Source organism: Phyllopteryx taeniolatus, chromosome 23 (genome assembly GCF_024500385.1).
Source record: "Phyllopteryx taeniolatus isolate TA_2022b chromosome 23, UOR_Ptae_1.2, whole genome shotgun sequence".
In the NCBI taxonomy this organism is placed as follows: Eukaryota; Metazoa; Chordata; class Actinopteri; order Syngnathiformes; family Syngnathidae; genus Phyllopteryx; species Phyllopteryx taeniolatus.
The window spans coordinates 1,903,244-1,921,981 of NC_084524.1; the positions used below are offsets into that span (position 1 = coordinate 1,903,244).

General features: G+C 46.3%; 2 protein-coding genes and 1 non-coding gene across 6 annotated transcripts in view; 1 reads left to right on the forward strand and 2 right to left on the reverse strand.

The window, feature by feature from the left end:
• Positions 1–8,981, reverse strand: part of zanl (zonadhesin, like) — a 41,104-nt gene extending 32,123 nt beyond the window's left edge. Inside the window, 24 exon segments of the mRNA XM_061763148.1 lie at positions 86–234; positions 336–580; positions 688–829; positions 911–1,104; positions 1,184–1,234; positions 1,319–1,457; positions 1,547–1,743; positions 1,867–2,008; positions 2,106–2,244; positions 2,322–2,450; positions 2,549–2,697; positions 2,799–3,043; positions 3,151–3,292; positions 3,374–3,567; positions 3,904–4,005; positions 4,412–4,490; positions 4,569–4,666; positions 5,014–5,178; positions 5,262–5,414; positions 5,895–5,979; positions 7,185–7,450; positions 7,524–7,673; positions 7,953–7,978; positions 8,851–8,981. Coding sequence (XP_061619132.1) covers positions 86–234; positions 336–580; positions 688–829; positions 911–1,104; positions 1,184–1,234; positions 1,319–1,457; positions 1,547–1,743; positions 1,867–2,008; positions 2,106–2,244; positions 2,322–2,450; positions 2,549–2,697; positions 2,799–3,043; positions 3,151–3,292; positions 3,374–3,567; positions 3,904–4,005; positions 4,412–4,490; positions 4,569–4,666; positions 5,014–5,178; positions 5,262–5,414; positions 5,895–5,979; positions 7,185–7,450; positions 7,524–7,673; positions 7,953–7,978; positions 8,851–8,876 — 3,407 coding nt within the window. The 5' untranslated portion in view covers positions 8,877–8,981.
• A 2,209-nt stretch (positions 8,982–11,190) lies between these two features.
• Positions 11,191–11,272, forward strand: trnas-uga (transfer RNA serine (anticodon UGA)). The gene has a single exon. It is a non-coding gene; the product is annotated as a tRNA-Ser (tRNA).
• A 623-nt stretch (positions 11,273–11,895) lies between these two features.
• Positions 11,896–17,469, reverse strand: c23h4orf54 (chromosome 23 C4orf54 homolog). 4 transcript variants are annotated; one of them, XM_061764454.1, is made up of 2 exons: positions 13,626–17,469; positions 11,896–12,322 (listed from the first exon to the last, which is right to left on the reverse strand). In XM_061764454.1, the coding sequence occupies exon 1, from the start codon at positions 17,232–17,234 to the stop codon at positions 13,629–13,631; it is 3,606 nt and encodes a 1,201-aa protein (XP_061620438.1). In that variant the 5' UTR covers positions 17,235–17,469; the 3' UTR covers positions 11,896–12,322; positions 13,626–13,628. The 4 variants fall into 4 exon arrangements, with proteins under 4 accessions (XP_061620438.1, XP_061620436.1, XP_061620442.1 ...); XM_061764452.1 differs by having other exon boundaries at positions 11,896–12,325; XM_061764458.1 differs by having other exon boundaries at positions 13,622–17,469.
• Positions 17,470–18,738: the final 1,269 nt, after the last annotated feature.

An 18,738-nucleotide genomic window follows, 5' to 3' on the forward strand; every position in this document is an offset into this window, starting at 1 on the left:
ATTACAAGATCCTTCATTCATGAACTTCTCGAGCGACCTGTACTTTTCAGTCTTCATTGACAACATGTGCTCAGGTTACACTCACTCTTTAATCACTTTGATGTCCATAAAGTGGTTTCCGTCATAGCGCACAGTCACACCAAAATCCAAGGACACGGTGTAGTGCTTTCCGGATTTGAACACAGAGACACCTGGGAATGGACTGACTGGAAGGTTGACTTTGATTCCATTCACCTGGATGCGGAAAGCAGGTGAGACTGATAAGTGACCAGGCAAGGAAGGGAATTATCCAATTTGATCACAGTACGGACAAGGTTTGCCTAATTCCTTCTTACATGCACAGCGCCACCTTTGAAGATGGAGACACCACCGGATGCTATATACACACGAACCGCCTTCACATAGGAGATGGTGGGTCTGTTATAGCGATTTTCGTTGTCAGCGTAGACCACAAAGTTTGGTAAAGCCGATACATTGCAGACTCCAGTCATCGTGTAACTGCAGTTGCCCATGAAGTTGTACTTGCGCTTGTCGAAAGTCGTGTAATGTGGATCTCCGGATGCGATGCACGAGGATGTACCTTCATGGAAAACAACAAGTTCCTTTTGTGACACTTCAGTTACAGATGATCGTTTGGATGACGACTGATCAGAATGAAGCGTTCAAGAAGATTCCTTGACGTGTTACCTTTCGGGTAGCATCCTGGGACACCGTTAACCTCACGACACTCCTCAGTGGGATCACAGGTGTTATCCACACATTCCAAAGTGTAGTTCCCCGCGCAGCGACACAGCTTTGAGCAGCCGTCTCCAAATACGATCTCTCCAGGCTAAAACAGGAGTGAAGAACTTGGTTAGGAGATACTGCCTTTCTTCTGAACACAAGTATGGGTATGGTGTAGTATTCGGACCTCGTAATAGTTATGATTGTGATCCAGGCAACCGCACTTCTCCAGTGGCACACAGTGTTTCCCCTTGAAGACAAACCCCGGTTTGCAAAAGCAGCCGGTGATACAGGAGCCGCTACAGTTGGTGGAGGGTTCCATGCAGGTGGGGATGCAAGCTGGGCCACATTCGATGTAGTCTGCATTTGGAGGGCACTGAACTGCACGGGGAAAAGAACAGGAAAGGTTTAGTAGCTAGTAAGTAGTTACTGTCTTAAGCTATTTAAGAAAATACCATACTTGGTTTTGGTGTCGTCGGTCTTGGAGTTGTTGGTCTGGGTGTCGTCATTCCTTAGATATCACAGACATTCATTTTACGTGAGAGTGCGACAAAGATTGGTTGTGTCCTTCGGCTAAATGAAAGAGAACCTATACCTGTGGGATAGCAGCCCAGCTCTCCCCCTTGGACTTGACACTCGTGCATTGGGGGGCATTGAGATGCCTTACAGGTCACAAAGGGTGCGTCACAGCTACACTTCAGATCACAGTTCTCAACATAGAACTCCTCTCCAGGCTGAGAGAAACACAAAGTGCATATATCAGTTAGGTTTTTGGGTGTCTATCACGGTCCACGTGTACAGTTGCTTGTCCATCTCACGGTACCTGATAATACTGGCCATTGGTGTGTTGGCAGCCACATGAAGTGTTGGTGACACATTTCCCGGCACTCAGGATGTAGCCGGGATCACACACACAGGACTCGGTGCACGGGCCGCTGCAGGAGGGGGGTCTGCCCGAACACGTCTGCTGACAGGGGTCCGCGCAGGGCTCGTAATGGCTGTTGGGGGGACAGCCAAAAGCTGTGCGGCAAATGAGATGGCTGAAGTTAGAAGCATGTCTTTCAAAGTCATTGAGCTCTGGACACATTCCAGAAAGAAGGCTACAGTAGAGTCCCGTGTCAACCATCTGTACTTGATACTCACGACAGAAGGTTTCGTTCCTCCAGGGTCCGATGTTGACCCCACGGTCCTGGCACTCATTGACGTAGGCTTCGATGGCTTCACACAGAATGGAATGAGCGCCATCAAGCTCGCAAAGGTCAAAGACACAGTCCTTGAAGTAATCCTGAAGGCACAACCAGCATCGACATTCCATCTTCACAAATGAAAACTCAAAATTCCACTTTAGGGGTGCGAGGTTGGTCCAAGTACTTGTGACTTACGTTGGGGTTGACCTTGGCGTGACACGCAGCAAAAGGACTATTTTTGTCCAGCAGGATGCCACAATATCCAGAGCTCTCATAGAGCTTCTGCTCCTCTGCCTCACATCCGGGATTAGTGGTGTTGGGTTTATTGTTACACCTTTTGCAAAAGGAAATATTAGACACAAACTAAGCACAAAGCAGTGTTCAGAATCTGAAATGAAGACTAACACTCACTCTGGATCAGTGTTCCAACTGTTTCCAAAGTCATTGGGATTGCGGGTCAATGAGCCATCTGGCTTGCGGAAGTCGTCTTTGGGATCTCCATTGTAATCTCCACACAGTCCACACAGTATGTTCTTAAAACTGCGGGCGAGACATTACAAGATCCTTCATTCATGAACTTCTCGAGCGACCTGTACTTTTCAGTCTTCATTGACAACATGTGCTCAGGTTACACTCACTCTTTAATCACTTTGATGTCCATAAAGTGGTTTCCGTCATAGCGCACAGTCACACCAAAATCCAAGGACACGGTGTAGTGCTTTCCGGATTTGAACACAGAGACACCTGGGAATGGACTGACTGGAAGGTTGACTTTGATTCCATTCACCTGGATGCGGAAAGCAGGTGAGACTGATAAGTGACCAGGCAAGGAAGGGAATTATCCAATTTGATCACAGTACGGACAAGGTTTGCCTAATTCCTTCTTACATGCACAGCGCCACCTTTGAAGATGGAGACACCACCGGATGCTATATACACACGAACCGCCTTCACATAGGAGATGGTGGGTCTGTTATAGCGATTTTCGTTGTCAGCGTAGACCACAAAGTTTGGTAAAGCCGATACATTGCAGACTCCAGTCATCGTGTAACTGCAGTTGCCCATGAAGTTGTACTTGCGCTTGTCGAAAGTCGTGTAATGTGGATCTCCGGATGCGATGCACGAGGATGTACCTTCATGGAAAACAACAAGTTCCTTTTGTGACACTTCAGTTACAGATGATCGTTTGGATGACGACTGATCAGAATGAAGCGTTCAAGAAGATTCCTTGACGTGTTACCTTTCGGGTAGCATCCTGGGACACCGTTAACCTCACGACACTCCTCAGTGGGATCACAGGTGTTATCCACACATTCCAAAGTGTAGTTCCCCGCGCAGCGACACAGCTTTGAGCAGCCGTCTCCAAATACGATCTCTCCAGGCTAAAACAGGAGTGAAGAACTTGGTTAGGAGATACTGCCTTTCTTCTGAACACAAGTATGGGTATGGTGTAGTATTCGGACCTCGTAATAGTTATGATTGTGATCCAGGCAACCGCACTTCTCCAGTGGCACACAGTGTTTCCCCTTGAAGACAAACCCCGGTTTGCAAAAGCAGCCGGTGATACAGGAGCCGCTACAGTTGGTGGAGGGTTCCATGCAGGTGGGGATGCAAGCTGGGCCACATTCGATGTAGTCTGCATTGGGAGGGCACTGAACTGTGGAGCAAAAACAAAAGGGAGTGGGTTGGCACAGTGGAAGACGAGCCGTGTGTCCAATCAAGCATTGCCGTAAGTCAAAATAAATTAATTCATAAAAATAAAAAAATAAAATGCCTGATTGATTGGTTTCAGTTGAAGAATGTTTAAGTGGCCCTTCCCCCCATTTGTCTGTATGCGCCCCTCAACGCAAAAGGTTTGGCCACCCCTGGTGTATGACATATGTCTATGTACCACACAAACAAATTGCGGCAGATGCGGAGGACAAACAACCCTGAAAGCAAAGTATCACACCACCCAATACTGGGACGGGTCACAAGACAAGACACGCCATACTTGGGTTTGGTGTGGTTGGTCTTGGAGTCGTGGGATTCGGTGGAGTTGTTCCATTAGTTTGTGCTGAAGTCGACACTGGTGGTTGTGGCGTCGTTAGCTGACCTTTAAATGAAAGATGTATATCTTGAAAACTGCTGTCAGTGGAGATAGACTGCTTGACATGAGGATTCAAAATGAGTCATTTCCAAAAATGACAGAAACCAATGAGAGAAAATCCCCCATCGACAATCTCCTTTACAGTTGCCTTGATTGTTGTCAAAATCTTGACTCTTCGGGAAATCTTTTGACGCCAGAAAGTACAAAGGCAGTGACGGTAATACTGTTTAAATCTGCCTTACACCCTCATAGATTTTCATTTCAAGGATTCTCCACAGCTTCTCAATAGGGTTGATATCAGGGGATAAAGAGTTTTTTTCACCATTTCTACCAATGTAATGTTTTTCCTTCTTGAGCTCCACAGATAATCCTAACCCACTGCAGTGCCAAGTATAACTGGCCAGTTTCTTACCTTGACAGGCCATGACACACACAGCATCAACAGCAATATCGGTCTGAGTCGTCTCTCCATAGGTGCCCACAATAACAAACTGAAATTCCATGTGAAAAGATTATTTTCACGCTCCATGTATTGGCGCGTATACAAAGACCGTAGCTCGAGTGTTTACCTGGACGCTAGTGTTCCCGAGGTGACGGACTTCTGCAGGCTTCCAGGCTGGACCCTGGTTCCCAGTGACAGTGAAGAGAGAGGGTCCGAGGAGTCCCCCTGGTAAGTGCAGAATGCAAAGTCAAGACCAACAAGGAGTTCATTTCATCTCATTGTGTCCAGTTCAGATTGGGTGGCGATTGGGCGAGGCGTTTGTCCTAAGTACGACCCCTGAAAATCTCAGAAAAATGACACCTTCCTACCAAGATGGTCAACTCCTTGTGCGTTTCACAGCATGGATTCCTGAACGATTTTCGGGCTTCTTGTCATCGTGTTAATTTGACAAGTCGGTGTCGTGTACTCATATTTTCTAACTCCATGGGGTTTTTAGGGGCTCCCGTCCACAATTCCAACTGACGAAGGGGGGGGAAAAACAAAAAAAAAAAAAAAAGGAAAACACCTCTTACCTGTCAAGGTGTGGACACTGAGCTGCATGGTCTCGCTGGTGCCAAACAGATAGTAATGGAACGTAAGCTCCAGGCATCCAGAAGGAGTGCCTATCACAGGACTTCTGATATGCCCCGCTCGTCCAGGGACAGCAAAGGCAGAATCCATCAGCATGTATGATCCCACTAAGAGGACATTATAGAGTTATAGAAATGAGTTGCTTGGCTGTAAAGCCTGACGATAAATTCTGTCGCCCCGAACTACTTACGCCCAGGCTTGGAGAAGTCATCATCAGGTCCGGTGCCTTCTGTGTCTGTTGGACCAGACCATTGCTCAAAGCCGAAAATGTCCGGGTCAGGTAGGAACAGAGTCCACCCACAAGTGTCACCCAAGTTGTCGAAGTCGCAGCCAGAAACGCAAGCTGTGGACCAAACATAAGAAAGGCAATTTAGTATCCGTATAGTACCGAGATATCGTCGACAAGTATTACGATATGCAGTGCAGACAATACCTGAACAACCTTACACTGTGATCCAAATTGCAACGGTACCATGAGCAAGGCGGAGCCAGGGAGTGGCCTGGGGTGGACGCGGCCACCCTAGGCTGAAACACGACCACCACGATGGCAACCCCCGTCGTGTGTATTTTACTCACATATTTTCATTACATTTATACAGAGTCACAAGACAACAAGGACGAACAGGAACAATTCCATTTGAACTCCTCTCCCCCCCACCCTTGACGCTCGCTTTTCAGGTTCTCAATAGGGCTGAGGTCAGGGGATGATGAGGTTTCTCCCTTTCTACTCAATGTCGTGTTTTTCTTTCTTTCGTTCCACAGATATCCTTCACATACATTGTCATTGGCAAAATACTGAGATCACGTGGTGAGTTATACTTACTGGGACATGACCCTTCACTAATGATGATGTTGTCGAGTGCTGAGTCGCAGGAAGCGGTGAAACCTCGCTGGGCCTCGAAGACAATCTAGAGTGAGACAAGTGACAAATCAGTCGATAATCGGCAAGGTTAACGCGTCAACGATAATTCTGATTGTAGTCAGCGTTACGTTCAATATTGAGGAACTTGAGAAAAAAGCTCACTCGTCCATCGTGATTTGTTTGAGAAAGAGATTTAGCTGGCTTTACGTCTATTAACATCTTTTTTTCAAGTCGTGCTATCATCTTCTGCGGTTGAAAAAAGCAACAAGCCTATTTTGACGAAGCAAGGAGTAGAAAGAACAAATGTCTGTTTTCAAAAGCAGGGTGTCAAAAAAGTAAAAAGAAGGAAGAAAAATAAAGCACAGATACCTGAAAAATCTACTTGGGTACAGTAACAAAGTATTTGTACTTCGTTACTTCCCACCACTGCAAAGCGTGCACGTGAGAGCGTTAACTAGTTCTATCGAGAACGTACTGGGTGGAGCACATCCTCAGTGTTTCCTAAACACTGATAATTGCTAACACTGCTGGGATTGCTTTACGGCAGCTATAAAAGCAATAAAAGGGCAATTATTTAACTGAGACTGGATGGAGCGATAGGGCTAACTTCTACCTGCACATGTTGAGCTGTACTGATTAGATATTGGTCAGTGCATGCTTTTCTATTTCCCACACCAAAGTCCACTGCAAATTATGGAGTGGAGAACCTATGCTGAATTTAAAACCGCATTTAAGTCATTTTTTGGTTTTGAGAATGCCAAATATCTATTACTATTCGGCTTGAATTCTACATGGTGGTCTACCTTACGCAACCCGTAACGCGACTCCATATCCCAACTTCACCCCAAATCCCGACTTTAACCCTTGACCGAACCTTACTCTTCAGCCAAACCCTTACCCCCAATTCTAACCGTAACCTTTAGACCTAACCCTCAAGCCAACCCAAACCTCCATCCCCAACCCTACTCCTAACCTTTAACCCTAGCTCTAACCGTAAGCTCTAGACCTAACCCTCAAGCAAACCCAAACCCCCTTCCCCAACCCTACTCCAATCCTTCATGCCTAGCTCAAACTTTCAGCAGAGTCCTAACTCTTAACCCAACCCAGCCCTTACCGCCAACCCTACTCCTAACCCCAACTTCAACCCTTAAACCTAGCCCTAATCCTAGTCACCATTTTCTCCTGATTTCAAATCCTCAACGTGCATTTGAAGCCACAATGTTTGCTTGTTGCTTGAAAGGGAACACTCACCGTGACCTCCTGACTGTCTGAATTGGACACGGTGATGGCGCCCTTCAGCCACGACGTACTCTGGATACCAGTCTTCTTCCACAGCTCGTCCTCGCTATTCGACCTCTTCGCCAGCACTCGCAACAGATTGGAACGGTCTGAGCCGTACATGTAATATCGGAACTGGACGCAGATCTGTGACGCCGGCATTAAGAACGTGGAACTCATCAGACGGGTCTTCTGCCCGTTTGCCATGTTGTCACATTCCTGGTAGATGTAGAATCCCTCTGGGAAAGAAAATGAATTAGATTTTTTTCCGAGTGGTTTTGGTGCTGATGGCCGATGAGGTGCAGGACCGACTTCCGTCCGGGTAATCTCCTTGAGGACCCGTGCCAGGCGTCGGGGTTGGACCTTTGTTCCGGGTCCAGTCGCCACCGTCCTCAGAGACCTGGCGGAATCCGCAGAATGGCTCGGCATCGTTGTTAAAGTCGCAGAACGTCAGCACGAGAGCTGGGGAGATGGAACACGGGAATCAACGAAAAAAGGACTACGCCCATCCAAACCTTATGACTTTTACTTACACTAGATAGTCAAGTTTGATCAGTATTCATATTCAGTATTTAATAAATCACAGATTTTCACCTACAGCGGGTGGGTCGGGAACGTATGCTTTTCATGAAAAACGTCGGTGTTAATCGGTCGTCGCAGGATAGCGACCATTCGTTACCCGGCTCACGTGCTAAACACTAGCACGCTAGATGCTAATAAAAGTCGGGTCCTTTAGCTTACCATCGTTGGTCGGCACGCTCTGGAGGCTGAAAGAGGACGCAGATTAATAATTAGGCATGTCACACCTAAATATGACGCATTTTTTATTTGTTTGCGTTCATGTATTCTGAAGGCACACCTGTTTTGAGCAAACACGTTTTATAAGAAATCTCTTTTATGGTCTGAATGCTCTGTTGCATAACAATCTCACTTCACAACCAGTTAAAAAAAAATGTAAAAAAAAGGTATAAAGGAAAAAAAAGATGGATGTAAAATCTTAATTTATAATGTATGATTTTATGGTTACGATTATTAATGTGATGCACTTTTGTATTACTTTTTACAGGTGATCAGAACACAAAATTGAAATTGTCATTTTTGTAATCATAACCGTAAAAAAAAAATCTTTTTTGTTGTGTGAAATTTGAGTTTTATTTTAAATCTCACTTTAAAATACTTTTTCCCCAAAAAAGTTCAAAGAATTCATATTATAATATATATAGATGTATACATTTAGTGGTTGACATTTTAATTTTTGACAAATGAGAGTAATATTTTTTATTTTAAAAAACAGTCTTGTGTAATTTAAATCAAGGAAAAATGTATCCTTATTGAAAACAGAACGACAAAGTGTAATAACTTCAGGTATACTTCAAATACTTTATTTAAATTGAATGTGCAGATGATTTGGTGATTACAAATAAAAATATTTGTTTGTTTTTTTTTCCCCACCAGTATAACGGATGATTAACATTTGAGGGAAAAGTTGGTAATAGCCCTAAAAGTCTTGAAAAAAAATATGTTTTCCCATTTTGATGGAGTACTCTATAACAGAAAAGAATATCATTTTTTTGTTGTTGTTTTTTTAATTGTCAATCGATTTTGGGGCTCGTGACCCCATCCACAGTTTGGGACTCACCTCTGCTGCTTTGTCAGTCCACACATCCATAAGAGCAAAATAAAAAATCGCATCGCATCCATGGCTAACTGAGCAGTTAGCAGCGGACGAGGACGCAGGGACACAATGGGGGGCTTTATATATATCCACGCAGTACTGTACATATACAGTGAGCGACTATTGGGTGGATACTGTCAGCCGTGATTGTTGCAAAACATGTAAATAAGTAACAGTGCTTGATATGGACAGGGTGTGTTCTTTGTTTGTCGGCGTGTGCCTGCTTTTTGAACTCTACGCACTTCACACAGGGTGTGGATGCCCGGCAGAAATTAGTTTATAAAATACCGATTTCTTCCGTGTGCGCAAACCTCATCTGATTAGTGCATATATACATCCCGATTTTTTTCATTTTATAGTAAAATGTGCTCTCCCTGTCAAAGTTGGGCTAGCCTCGTCATTCATCAAGATGAATTTATTTGAATTTGAATTTTGTGTGGATTACAAGCGTTTATTTATCATACACAGGACAGGAATGGGTGGAACGGTGGGCGACTGGTTAGCACATCCGCCTCACAGTTCTGAGGCCCGGGGTTCAAATCCCCGCCTGTGTGGAGTTTGCATGTTCTGCCCGTGCCTGGGTGGGTTTCCTCCCACATGCCAAAAACATGCATGGTAGGTTGATTGAAGACCCTAAATTGCCCTTAGGTGTGAACGGTTGCTTGTTTATATGTGCCCTGCGATTGGCCGGCAACCAGTTCAGGGTGTACCACGCCTCTCGCCCGAAGACGGCTGGGATAGGCTCCAGCACGCCCGCGACCCTTGTGAGGAGAAAGCGGTACGGAAAATGGATGGATGGATGGATGGAGGAGAAGGAATGTTCTTTTCTTTTGGTTTTGATCTTTAGACGTCCTGTTAGCGAACTGTCCCCCAGCGCCCGCTTCCTTCAAGGGCCACATACTCAGTACTTAACCATGCCAATGTAATGCCAATTAAAGCAATATACACAAAAACACATTTTGTGTCTCCAATGGAGTGACTCAAAAGGGTAATTCCACATTTTATTGTTTTTTTTTTAGCAATGAAAGCGCCTTTATCAACATGATAATGGACTTTCATCGTAAACATGAATCAGACAAAGCTCCACCAAAACGCCGTAAGAAGAGTATGAATAACTGGAGAATGCAGCTTTTGCAGAAATTGTGTGCAGATGCTGAAGAGAAATGCTGTAGAATTAAGTACAATTTAGGGAAGGTACAATGTGAGAATTACAATATTAAAGTAAATAAATACTGACTTATAGTACGAATAGAATGAGAATTACTAAAAATCAGTGCGACTGATGAGGATTTTGCATTTTGCAAATGCTGACATGCTAACAGTAGGTATGCTAACACATAGCAAAATAGTAACCTGGGAATGGAAAGCAAATGTCCCAAATAAGATACAAAAATTTCAAGGTAGATTATTTAAAATCTTCTATCAATTGGAAATTTTAGTGTGGAAATGTGGAATTCGGAAGAGTTTTACTTACTCGAATGTGTGGAATGGTTTGAATTGGTCGAGAAATGTGGAAGGATTCGATGAAAATTAAACAGTTGGGAAATGCTGTCGCGTAAAATGTGTTATACTGAACACTGTAAGACTTTGGGGGATGTATAAATACCTTCTGATAGAGTGTATGTCACAAATTACCTGACTATTTCAGGGATGTAGAAGAACGCATTCGCAAATGATTTTTGTCCTTGGAGGCTAGCCGTAGCGTCAATGGGGTTCCAACATGGCGGCTGATTGACGCATGTCGGGATTAGTTTACCTTGTTACTTCGCCCGAGTTTCCGCATTAAACTCCAGTCTCCATTTTGCCCACAAGAAGTTTGTTTTCTTCATCTCCTCTGGAATAAAATTCGCCTCCTTAACGCAGACAGACAAATTAAAGCGTCCCACTCCACGTTTGTTGGTTGTTGGCGTTTCTCGCCTCGACTAATGCGTTTGGTTGTGTCAGATTGACCATCGTTATGAAAAATATAAATCCAATTTTGTCTTCACGTTGCATTGGTGAATGACAGTATTGAGATTTACGTGCAAATCGGGGTTACGTCGGTGTCGTCGGAAAGGAAATCCGTCGTAGGACCCCCTGTATTGACCTGTGCTGCCATCTGGAGGACGAAAAGAGAAATGACCGTAGGTTAGATTTACTGTGCAGTACTAAAACTGAATACTGAGAATGTACGTTTCGCTCTCTCTCTTCTAACATGAAAAGCACTGTTCTGTTAGCTTGCTAGCGCTAGCTCGTGTCTGTCAAGCGCTAGCTCGTGTTTGTCATCACCATTAAATCATAACTTCTTCTGCAACTCTGCGTGTGGCTGCGATGGCCGAGTGGTTAAGGCGTTGGACTTGAAATCCAATGGGATCTTCCCGCGCAGGTTCGAACCCTGCTCGCAGCGAATTCTATTTTATTATGTAAAACTTTTATTTTGGGCAGTGTTAAAAGGAATTATAGTCATAATCCTTTGTACAGCTACTTTTGTTGTTGTATTATGACTATCATTGTAAATTAAAATTTACAATGTTTACAATTTAAAACCTAATTATATCATGAGTATTGTAGAAAATTCAAACTTCATTTTGGTTTATTGCTTACTTTTCTTTGTTGCTATTCTGTGGTTTTATTCTCGTAAAACATTATTTTCTTGCTTTATTACAACTTTATCAACGTTTGTACCTTAACAAATAATTAAATCCAAAATATAAATCAGGTATAATTCTATAAAATTCGAATGCTGTTTGCTATACATTTTATCCTCCCACCCACATACTCACACAAACAATCATACGGAATTAAGAGGGGGAAAAAAATCCCCCCGATAAAGTTGCATAACAAAAGATTTACCCCAAATAAAGTTGAGCAGATATAAAAAAATTCAAAAAAACATATATATTTTTTATTCAGCATTGTTTGGATATGAACATCTAACAAAGTTGAGCATTCCTATCTTATACGTGTTGCTGACAACACTGAAAGCATTCGAATCATTTACACACAGACTCAAAGGGAAGAAGGCAAGTGTGGAAAAAAAAAGAAAAGGTTTTATTGAAATGCTCTGCCAGAAATGAACGTAAATCATCAACTTGTGTCGTGCAAATAAGAAGTGAGAAAACACAACTGTGGACTTTACTTAGATTTCCTTGACGTTTTTTTCCCCCTTTCAGTGTCTTCACTGCTCTCGAGCAACCCCGCTCGTCTTACCATCCGAAATTGCAACGTACAACTCATCCTCTCCCTTTCCACTTCCGTTTCCCTTCCCACCGAGGACATGCGTATAGAATATACACGAATATCTCATTCAAACTTGATCCGTTTGCAGCGTCACCCTGGAAATCACAACGTCGGTGTATAAAACATCTCCACATTCGTTCCTCCACAGGGAGGAGACATTGAAAGCAAAGCAGTCCAATCCAGAAGCGTCACATCGTGGCCACGCTCGTCTTCCAACCTGCTGGGAAATTGCAAGAAAAAAACAAGTCAAGCTCTCATAAACCGCGACATTCAGACAACCAACCCGCGTACGTGTCCACTTACCTGCTGACGAATCATCTGACTTGCAAGTTACCAACCTACATAATACCATAGCAGCTTTTACCTACCTACAGCGCCTAGCAACTTACATATCCTCACTTATCTAACTAGCGACTTACCCATCGACCAAGTCAATGCAATATCACCTGCAGCCCTACCAGCTGCATACCTACCTGCACGACCTACAATCAACTAAATACCCTAACCAACCGACTTGTTACCAACCTACCAACTAAATATTTACCGACTGACCGATTTAAAGATTCCCCACTTACCTATCTACCAGCTAAAAATGTATCAACCAACTAACCAGACTACTTGCACACCTGTTGACCTACCTAGTCTACATACCTACCTAGCTATATATTTAACCTACCAACTGGCTTGCTTACAAGCGTACCTAGCACCTACCTTCCAACTAAATACTTCCATACTCTACCTACCAACCGAACGCCTGCTTATATACCTACGTACATACTCATCTAGCTACCAAACTAGAGTACTTAGCGACCTTCCGACCTCACCGGCTTTCTTGCTTACCTACCAAGTAAACACTTGCCTATTGGGCTGCTTATACGCTGTACCTACCTAACCCATGTTTCAAGGTTCAAGGTGTTTTTATCGTCGATTCTTCAATATGCGAAACACTTACGTCGGATGGAAATGACGGTACTCGAGGGCCCGCCGTGCTACAAAAGACATCAATGTAACAAGCTACATAAAACTATGGTATGGACTGTATAAAAAGCATTGATTGAATGTGCAAATATCAAAGATATGTTTGGTCTAAGTAAACATGACATACATGCGATTCCTGCCCCTCGGTATGCCCATCTGACGAGAAAGGGCAGCTGCCACGTCACACGCCATGTTTATGTAATCGGTGTTGATCGGAAGCCGGCAGAATTTGACGCGTCACTCTCCGCTTCTCCTATAAAAAGCCCGCTGACCCTGCCGCTACCCGCCTCGGTGGCTTTTGACATTCAGCGGCAGCTGAAGGCGTCCCAGAGGGTCTCCGTCTCACCCAACTACCTACCGACACATTTACCCTCCTACAAACCTTCCTTGCTACCCATTTAGATACATTTTTATATCCTCTGTAGCTACCTTTCAACCTACCAAATTAAGATTAAGGGCACTCGCTTCGGTTGCTTTTCAGCAGCGGTATAAGTGCGGGTGGGGTGGTTGGTGGGGGGGGGGGGGGGGGGGAACTCACCTACCTTTCACCTGTGCTCAACCACGAAGCTCACGGTCGTCCCGTCAAACGAAGGTGGCGCAATAATCCGAGGGCCCTGCTGCGACGTGACGCCGATGACCGGCTGCTCGCCACTGGGAAAACCCTGGTGCGGTCTGGCGATGCTGACCACATTGGGGGTCCCCGGAGCGGCCTTCCCGGTGGTCATGTAGAAGGGCGTCTCCATGTACATGCCCTCGGACTGGTGGGGCAGCGCTTTCTCGCTGCTCTCCACCAGCACTTGCGGCTGAACTAGCGTCCGGGTTGAAATCACAGGGGGCGACGTCACAAAACCGGGGTAGATCATGTAGGTGTGTCCGTATGCGGCAGAACCCAAGGCCATCGGGGAGATTGGCATGGGAACAGGGGTCACGGGAGGTAGGGGCACGGGTACCTCCACGTAGTGGCCCGTTTCGGGGTCGAAGAGGCGTCGCGTGGAGGGTTGAGCCGGGGTGTCTACCAGGTAGTAGCTCCCACTGGTGGGATCCAGGAGCATCTTCCTCTGTGTGGCCTGGTAAGGGTCTAGCACAGGTGGGGGGGGTATCGCAGGGGAGAAACAGTACACCTGTGGCTGATTTGCGGACATACCCAAAGGCACGGAGTGATAAATGGTCGCAGCTCCGGAGCTTCTCTGGGCCTGCTCTTCCTGACCCTTACTACCTTGCGCATGGATATGCAAGGGAAGACTGGTTGGGCGGGACTGGCTGGAAAACGCCGACAAGCCCTCTTTACCGCTGTTGGCGTGAGACTTAACCGGAATGGTTAGGTAGTTCTGCTCGGCGGCCAGAATTTCTTTCGACTCGCCGCTCGTCTTTGGTTGGAAGACTTTTAAGGGCATGGGTAATTTAGGAGACTTGGGGGCAAATGTTTTGCTGTTGTAAGATGCCGACGCAGCGTTGTTTGGCTGCAGAGTCTTCGCGGCGACACCCACGCTGAAACCAACAGGAGCTGCTGCCAACCTGGCTTTGAGACGCTCGTCATGGTCTCCCCCAGTCCTTAGCCAGTTCTCAGCTGCCGGAGTCTTGTTCAAACGAGGGTATGAATCTCTTCTTGCAATTTCCTCCACAACGGAGCCCCTGAGTGCTTCCTCCTCACTGTTCTCCTCGCTTGCAATCAGCGAGAGCACATGGCTGTCCATCAGTGGCTGTGTCTCGTTTTTCCTTTTCCATTCATTTTTGTCAAACACGTAAAGCTGCTCCATCGTTTTCACCGCTGCCTGAAGCTTTTCCAAAGCCACCTGGTTCGACATCGGTTGCTTCTCTGTAACGTCTTTCTTTGAAAGCAGTTTGCTCTCGATTCCTGAACTCATCTCCTCGGGAAGATGATCTAAGATCCCCTGGGGCGCTCCCCCTGCCGCTCTTTGCATCGCCGAACTTTGAGCTCCCTCTGGAGACGATGCATCCTGAGGTAGACCGCATTTGCTGCTGTTTGTATTCACCGACTGGCATTTTATCACAATGGGGGAGGCCGATGTAGGATGTTGACAGTCTTGGTGGCTGTCGGCGGTGGCAAAATTGGATTTGGGATCCAGTGAAACAAAGTGATAGGAGCTTTTCACCAATTTACGCACATCCCTGACTTGGTGGATGGGCGTCTGCAGCTTTCCTTTACCATCCCGAATGCCTCGAACCATAAAATGCGGCGGTTTATCCGAAGAATCGCCCCTCAAAGACGCAGCCCGGGCCTCCTTGCCTTTAGAGTCATCGGTTTTGGTCAAACTGGCTGCGTTACAGCTCTGGAGATGAATTTGGATTTCTGGAGATTTGGACGCGGCGACACCTTTTGAGTCCGCGATGTATAAAGTGTGGTCAGATCCGAGCTGGAGCTCCTTCTGCACCTCCCCTCCGTTGGCCACACGTTGGATGTTTGGCACAAACAAATGTGACATTTTAGTCAGCTTGCCACCGCTGGCCGAGAACTCCTCCCCCATTCCCTGTGGAGGTGCAGTCTCTTCTGGGGTTTTATGGTTTTTATGATCCTGTGGAAACTCTAGCTCCTCATTCCTCCAGCATCTGAAGGCGCTATTTTGGCTGCGAAGCAAAGGCCCTTTGGACACTTCCATTGCGCCCCTTTTAGCATCCGTTGCTTTACCCGGGGCCTCGGACCGAGTCTCTTGCACCCGAGAGTCCCGTCTCGAGCCGCAAGCCACAATGTCGGCCAAGTCGTCGGCGCTGTCGGAGTTGCTCTCGGAGAGTTTGGAGCTCTGTCTTTGCAGCGCCTTGCTCCGGCGGCAGTCCCCCTTGTGGTGGGTTTCCTCCACCTCCCCCCTTTCCATCCGGCGCTCCTGCTCAAACTGCATCTTTTTGGAAAGCACATTTTGAATCACGCTGGACGCGAAGATGGCTTTCTTGTGGGTGCCCTCCATGCTTTTCGACTGAGCAGTGGCCCCTCTCCCCCTGCCGCCCGGCAAACTGTTGACGGTAACCTCATCCATGGAATGTGATCCCGCTCCTGTGGGCTTTGGAGCAACGCTAGCGCGCCTTTCTCCCGCGGACATTCCCGATTTGACGTTGCAGCGGAAATTCAGGGTCTCTGTGAGCCGTATCACTCCCTGACCAAACTTCCCCATAAGTTCTATTTTCTTAGTCGACGAGGCACTGTGGGGAGCTGCATCCCCATTCAGCTGCTGAGAAAAGTCGCTGCTATTTTTCACCCTTTCCAGCTCAGCTGTTGGCTGGGAAACAAGACTCTGGCTCACGTTGGAGTACTTGAGGTCAACAAACGTGGACCACCTATTGATCCCGTGCTCAGAAGTCGAGGACTCGCTGGAGGTGCTGAAGTTGATGGCATCCAAGTAGGGATAAGCAAGGCTCTTGAAGGCTCTGGCCGTCAGGTTGCGTACCTCCTTGTCAGTGTCGTCCAGCTCACTGGAAGCACAACTGGAATACTCGGGGCTTTCCTGCGCTTGCAATTTGCCGCCCGGTGCGGGAATGACAACCTTCGCCCTATCACGCAGCTCCTGGACGTTCCCGTCCACTCCCCCCGCCGCCGAGGGGCACGTATCTCTGGCGTCTTTGGCATGATAAACAGTATTTTCTTGGATCGGGTCATTTATAGCCTGGGAGGTGGTTTTGATTGACATTTGAACCCGTCCGCCATCCTCGCCACGAGCGCCAAACGGCAATGACGGATCGCTTTCGCGCAGACCGCCGCCCGCCGCGCCCCCCCCCCTCGTCATCATCAGCACTCCATTGGACTCGAACGAGGCGTAATCCACAAAGAAGGAGAACACCTGGTGACCGTCCTCCACATCCCACGTGGACGAGGAGGAGGAGCCGGCGCCCGGGTCCGAGTCGCCGTCGTGACCGTCAGACAGCTCCGAGAGCCGGATGGCGTGCGTGGTGATGTAATGAGACTCGTCCTCAGTCAGCACGGTCGCGTCATCGTCGTCGTCGTCGTCTTCCTCACACTCATCGGAGTCCGTTTCGATCCCTAAATCGGACATCTCTTGAGCCAGGTCTTCGAGCTCCCGGTTCAAAAGGTCGAATCCGCTCTCCTTCCCGTCGGGCTCCACGACTTGGAGGAGGTCTGTCACCTCACGGAGCGTCGGAGGCTGCGGCGGAGGCATGGCCGCGTGGCTCGGCTCTGTCTTCATAGCTTCGGCGCAGGGAGTGAGAGCACCCCGGGGTGCTGCTGCTGCTGCAGACGCTGCGGCGCGCTAAACACCCCCCCTACCCCATTGCAGCTGACATGGAAGAATATAAAAAAGGGGCCGAGACATTATTGACTCCTGTCTGGGCTACATGATACTCTTAAGATGTGAACCAATGAGAGGCCTTCTTCAAAATTAACTCATCTGTCCACGTTGTTCTCAAGCAAAATTGTACGAAATAAACCACTCTTATATCAACGGGGGGGGGGGGGGGGGGGGTATGTGAACATTGACATCATATATTCCTCGAGGGGGGCCGGCTTCTTGCTCCCGATCTGCCCCGTAAATGAATGCAAGTCAATGGACTGAACTTTATACAGCACCAGCAGCGTTGGGAAGATGACTTTGGAAATGACAATCACAAGTTACCCTGTTGACAATGCGGGTAGCAGTGGATCGATTTCAATTGGATGTTTCCTCTCAAATGTGCATTCAAACCGTAGCTCATTGCTTTGGGAAACAACCACAAATATGAGACTGATCACAAAATGTGATGAAATGTAAATAAATAACAAAAAAAAAAAACGGGTTTGTTGCATGACATGTACAGCATGTGGAAGACATGATACCATGTTGACCTAGAGACAAATGTGCACAATTTAGACAATTTAGCGCTTTACATGACAACCTAGATGAGTGAATGCTTGACGACTGTATTATACTGCAACCCGATTGGCCGAGGTGCGGCGTATTTTTGGGCACATTCTGTAACAGCCTATGATACCAGAGCCAACAGAAAATTAAAAATTGGTGTCAAGGAAGTATGTTCAAGTCATACATTTCGACTTTTTATGGTCTCTGCATGTCGGGAAGGGGCCAGGTTTAGCCTGGGTTGTCAGTGGAAGTTCTTGAGTCTTTGCCACATTTGTATGTTTTTGCTAGCTGAAATCAAATCTGTAAACTATATATTTTTAAGGCTGCTTGTAATAGGATTTTGAATTAAGATGAGTGTTTTGAGATCTAATTTTGTGGTATGCAGTGTATTACCAGTTTTCATAGAATTATAACATTTTTTAGGGGGCGTCAATTTTGTTTAGTCGCTGTTCGTGGCAAGGCTTAGCGGGGGTTCACGATGTGTTGAAATTCGACGAACGAAACTCATTCTGTCACTTGAAAATAATCCGATACAGAATATATATATATATATATATATATAAACATTCTTATTTGTCTACATAGTTTGACGCGTGACTGATATTAGATTGACAGGACGCTACCATTTGGATTCTAGGGCGGGGGTTTCTGTTTCCACACACGGGCGGTATATTTAGCACACCGTTCGAGTGCGACTCTGTAGCAGGTCTTGAGAAGATACTGTTACTTCTCGAGAGCACGTTATTAACAGCATAAGGTTGTGGCCCACAATAGAGAATACAAAAAATGAAAAATATTCATATGAAATATGTCATCATTGGCAGCAATTGAAGAATGTATTTTTCATAAACAC

Excerpts from the sequence above, each read along its gene's own strand:
- c23h4orf54 (XM_061764454.1), bottom strand. The coding sequence starts at position 17,234 with ATGAAGACAGAGCCGAGCCACGCGGCCATGCCTCCGCCGCAGCCTCCG.